Below are 4,946 nucleotides of genomic sequence, written 5' to 3'. Positions count from 1 at the left end.
CTACCGTTACCCAAAGTCTACTTAATAATGTTTTCGCTCAAGAGAAAAGAAGAGATAATAACAATGGAATCTTACTAAAACCTACGACGTGGGTTGCAACTACAGGTTTTGCAAAGGATGACATTCTTTTAGTTTTTGTTGTAAGAAAAGGATAATAATTTTGAACTGTTGCATGTTTTTTCCTATAATAACATGTTCTACTCATTCGACCAAAAAAAAAAAAAAAAAAACAGGTTCTGCTCATCTTTCTTGGACACCCGACGTGCTAAAATAACGTTTAGTTCAAAGGCAATATTTTTAGTAACGGAGCTGCCAAGTAAACACCCGTCCTAGTTTTTCTTTCTCCTCTTCTCTACTCTCTCGCTCTCTCTCTCTTATTTTCACACACTTTCTTCTTCAACCTTTATAGAGGGGTTGGGTTTGAGCTAGATCTCTCTCCCTCCTTTTTTTTTTTATTTTTTTATAGGTTGTGATGATTCTCTATTTCATTTTCTGGCTTTCCTTCCGTTTTGGAACTTTTCTCTTCCGATTTAGTTTAGATCTGGAAACTTTTCTCTCATTTTTGGGAAGATTTCTATCCCAATCTAGTTTAGACTTTGGATCTTTTGCGTACATGTCTTCGAGGTTTTTCTTTTCTTGGATTTTGTTGATGGAACAAGTCCAGTTTCGAAGCAGATCAAGAGCGAGCTTTGTGAATGTTTCGCTCTTGTAGGTGTCAAATCTGTACTCATTTAACTTTTTTACTCTGCTCGATGATGGTGTTGGGGATGCCAAATCTAGGAGTGCACAGCCGAAAGGTAAAGCCATAGCATTAGATGGAGATCTCAGTATGTGCTCATTATCGAAGACAGATTCGGTGATCGATCGTCTATTTTAGTGTGAAGAAGTCACGGATGTCCTCTTTAAGCGTGTAACCTATAATCTTATTATGATGATTTCTTTTATTATCTACAACTTATTTTGTTTTGAAATTGTCTGGGACTTGTATTGGTTTGCAGGATGTTTTGCTCCTACATTTTGAGAAAGTTGATGGAATGTTATTTTGACAAGAAAAAAAAAGACTATTTTCTCTTTTGTTACAAATAAAGTATCTGAAATCCTTTAGACACATGACTAATTTTAACTTATGCCCAAATCATTAGAGGGGAAGGCTTTCTCATCTTGGATAATGTAGAACCCAAGCCTCGAATTAGAAACTTCTGTAGATGGAGGTACGATGGAGGAGTATTGATCGGCGTGGAGTTGTAATTATTGTACAGAATGGACTTGACCTGTTCCAATTTCAGAATTAAGTAATTTAGAGTCTTATTCTCTTGAGTTTGGGAATGTGAGGTCGTGATCAACGGGAGTAATCAATAATGGGTGGGATTTCATTCGATAATTATATTGATTTTACGTATCCTTTAAGATTGCGCATATATTTCTCTTTGATTGTGCATATTTCGATTGATATACATTATCTTCAATGTGCATCTCATAATGCTTAAAAATAAGCCGATTTACTCTTCATACTATACACCAAGATATATATATATATATATATATATATATATATATATATATATATATTCCACAATTATCTTTTCTGCATTATTATTCTCAACTTGGTACGAGAGCCTCATTTCTTAAGGCAACACTTGTGCGCCCGATATATTTCGCATGCACCCTCTAATAAAATAAATCCATGCATGTTTACTTCTTGCACACAAGTCTTATGGGAAAAGTACACTAGAAGTATCATAATTTTTGTACGGCGTTCACTTGAGTGCCATAACTTTCAAAATGTTCATTTAAGTGTCATAACTATAAAAAATCGTTCATTTGAGTGCCATGTTGACGTGGACGTCGGAAAAGCTGACGTGGCATACCGAAAAAGTTACTGTAGCACTCAAGTGAATGATTTTGCTTCGACGTAGCATTCAAGTGAACGATTTTTAAAAGTTATGGCACTTAAGTGAACGTTTTAAAAGTTATGACACTCAAGTGAACGCCGTACACAAGATATGACACTTCTAGTGTACTTTTTCCCAAGTGTCATATAAGAAAGTGTTTCATCGAGTCAATTGCATGATGGTAGTGTTTTGACAAAACCCGCATAGGCCGTGTCGCCCGGTCGAGCCTTTTCACTAAGGTGGCTTTTCTTTCGATTCCAGCTGCACATGCTGCATCCTCAGTAACTATTTTCCCAAGCCAGCCGTATAGGCCACGTTGCTCAGCTACTATTTCATCGGCCGCTTATTGTTTCTCTTTTGATTCTCGACTTTTCGCGAGTCTTTTCGAGGAGCCAACACCATCACTAGACTTGCCGCCTCGAACCAACGAAAAGCCAATACCATCTCTCTTCCGCTTTATTATTCTCAACTGGTCCGCCCCCGATGATGGTTCATTGCGGTCACTTCGATGCAAAGTCAGAGCATTCCATTGATTGGGAAAGTACCTTTTCCTTTTCATGCCCCCGGCATGGGTTTAGGAATTTAGTGAGATGACATGGTCCAACCTTACCCTAACTTCCACCCCCCCATAACTTTATTCAAGAGCTTTTGAAGAAAGTGGAGAAAGATAAGGGGCTTTTTTCAAAGTGGACATTAAAGACGGAGCATGTTAAAGTGAGGACTTTTGGCGTTATCAGGCTAAACCGAAAAAATTAAAAAAAAATTAAGACTTTCGTAGAATAGATTTATGACCGATTGAATAGTTTTTTCCTGAGATATGATTATGATTCTACCTTTCTATTTTTTTAAAAAAATACATATATATATTTTTAAAAATTATCCAAAAAGCCGTAAATCTATTATACGATGGTCAATTCGGTTCCAACTTTTTTAATTTGATTTGCCAATTCAGCCCTAAACCTTTTGACGATTTGTTAATATATTCTTTTTTCGACAATTATCCAACTAATAGGATTAGGACTAACTTGGCAAATATTCAAAAGGTTTAACACTAAATTGACATAATTAAAAGATTTACGATTAAATTGACAAATCGCTGAAGATTTAGGACTAAATTGGCATGCGTCGATAGACTTTTAAAGAGCTAGTAAAAGACCTGATTTTCGGAAATATATTGATGACCGATCGGCATTGTTGTGAATCTAAGGAATTGTTTTAAATAGTTAACAAACTGGCAGCTTTTCTCGACGCGAGTAGGGTTGCGTTAGGTAGATGGTCTAATTTAATGGGGAGTTTATTGAATCTTTCTAATGTTCATAACTCCATGTGCCTTTTCATCCTTTTTCCTTTCCCAGCATGGCATGCGGGTGCAAAAGTACATCCTTTTTGAAAAAGCCATCAACTTTGTAGATTCTGGCTTGCAATCACAAGAAAAACCGAAGAGATCAAGTCAGAAAGACATCCACATCGAATCCTAGTTCCAATCCAATTTATTCGTCGTCGTCATGACTGAAGTCATATGTACATATATCTTTCCAGACGGGATTCCGAAAGGTAATTTTCCCGTCGAAGCGGATTTTCCGGGGCCATTTTCTATGTGAATCTCTTTTCTTTCAGAGGTCCCCTAGGAATTTTGTTGAGGACTTTGGAATCAAATTTCCTGAACAGTTTCTTCACGTCTTTGCTGCTTTTGTCAGCAAGATAATCCACTTCGTTCTCGAATCTCTCGTATAAAGCAGGTAGTGTCTCCATGCAAACAAAACCTCATCACCAAAAATAAAAATAAAAGGAGCAGCAGTTAGCATAGAAAATAATTACTAAAAAATTAGAGGAAAAATTAAGTGTTGCAGTGAATTTTAGTGGTGCTTACCAAAATATAACAAATTCAACGAGCTTACGTAGTTGCCAAGGACCGACAGCATCCATAGGAATGCGATTGCCTGAAATTCACGCAGCAAAATGAACTAATCAAATGAATTCAAATTATAATTTAGGCGGGTCGTGAAATTAAAAGGAAAAAAAAAGAGAGTTTGGATGATGAAATTTGTACCCCGAAAAACATCTTCCAATCATTACCACTTGAAACATCATAAACTCTCGAGAATAATCTATCGATCTTTCGAAAAAGGGATCGACACGCAGCCTCCGACAGCCGAAATCTATAGATATCGGGAGGGTCCCCGAGAAGCGAAGAACAGATGAACTATTAGAGGGGGATTAAGTAATTCGATAACTCATATTTTGTAAAGCCCACTTTTTTTTTTTTTTGTTGGGCAATTTAGGAAATGTTGTGAAGTTGAGTAAGTATTATTTACCTCTGGATTAAATCGGCCAAGTTAGACCACATGAATATAAGGGTCATGAATGCCAAGATGAGGTGACACAGGAGGGTTACGAATTGGTACTCCACGACCTCGAAGAGAAACCAAACAGCTGTGGCCCCGATCAACATTGCTAGCGACAGGTTCTTGTTCTTCCACAATAGTATGTCAGCGACTTGCGACAGCAAATTATTCTCGTAAAAAATAGGAAAATTGGACAAGGAAAAACGAGGAAAAAAGAGAAATAAAATGGATGGAGCAGTTCACCTTTTCCGCCGCCGAGGATGTCGTGTAGAGGCCTTCGACGGCCTAAAGGCTTCTGCGAAGGCGCTGGGGGTTCATCGGAGTCGGATGAATATATGGGCATGATTCTAGATATGTACAAGGTGATTAAGCTAATGCCTGTAGGATATTTCACACAGTGCCCTAATTGTGTATGGCTTATGTAATGGGAAGATGGTTCTAAGCTTAGGTTTCAAGAAACTCATAATGGTACAGAAGAAAGGAATGGCTTTGGGGATGGTGATGAATTAGAAGCTTGTGGTAAGCTTCCTTCACTTCCTCATCTTTCATTACTATAATCACTTCTTGGGGATCCAGTTTACTCCATCTCTCTGTTGATGCCTAATGTCCAAAATGGAGTAGATTCTTTGTCATGGCTTCAAAATTGGACCCTTTTTGCAATTTAGCTTTCTTATATGATACACAGTCTGTGTAAGACTACCGTTTACAA

General features: G+C 37.4%; 1 protein-coding gene across 1 annotated transcript; it reads right to left on the bottom strand.

Annotated features, from left to right (window-relative positions):
- Positions 1 to 3,345: 3,345 nt before the first annotated feature.
- On the bottom strand, positions 3,346 to 4,608 carry LOC115753794 (reticulon-like protein B14). The gene is made up of 5 exons (XM_048278764.1): positions 4,481 to 4,608; positions 4,209 to 4,388; positions 3,943 to 4,073; positions 3,763 to 3,832; positions 3,346 to 3,655 (listed from the first exon to the last, which is right to left on the bottom strand). The coding sequence occupies exons 1-5, from the start codon at positions 4,578 to 4,580 to the stop codon at positions 3,486 to 3,488; spliced, it is 651 nt and encodes a 216-aa protein (XP_048134721.1). The 5' UTR covers positions 4,581 to 4,608; the 3' UTR covers positions 3,346 to 3,485.
- Between the last annotated feature and the right edge of the window lie 338 nt (positions 4,609 to 4,946).

This window comes from Rhodamnia argentea, chromosome 5 (assembly GCF_020921035.1).
Source record: "Rhodamnia argentea isolate NSW1041297 chromosome 5, ASM2092103v1, whole genome shotgun sequence".
Taxonomy (NCBI): domain Eukaryota; kingdom Viridiplantae; phylum Streptophyta; class Magnoliopsida; order Myrtales; family Myrtaceae; genus Rhodamnia; species Rhodamnia argentea.
The sequence above is the reverse complement of the archived record's forward strand: the minus strand, read 5'-3'. Positions and strand labels throughout refer to the sequence as shown.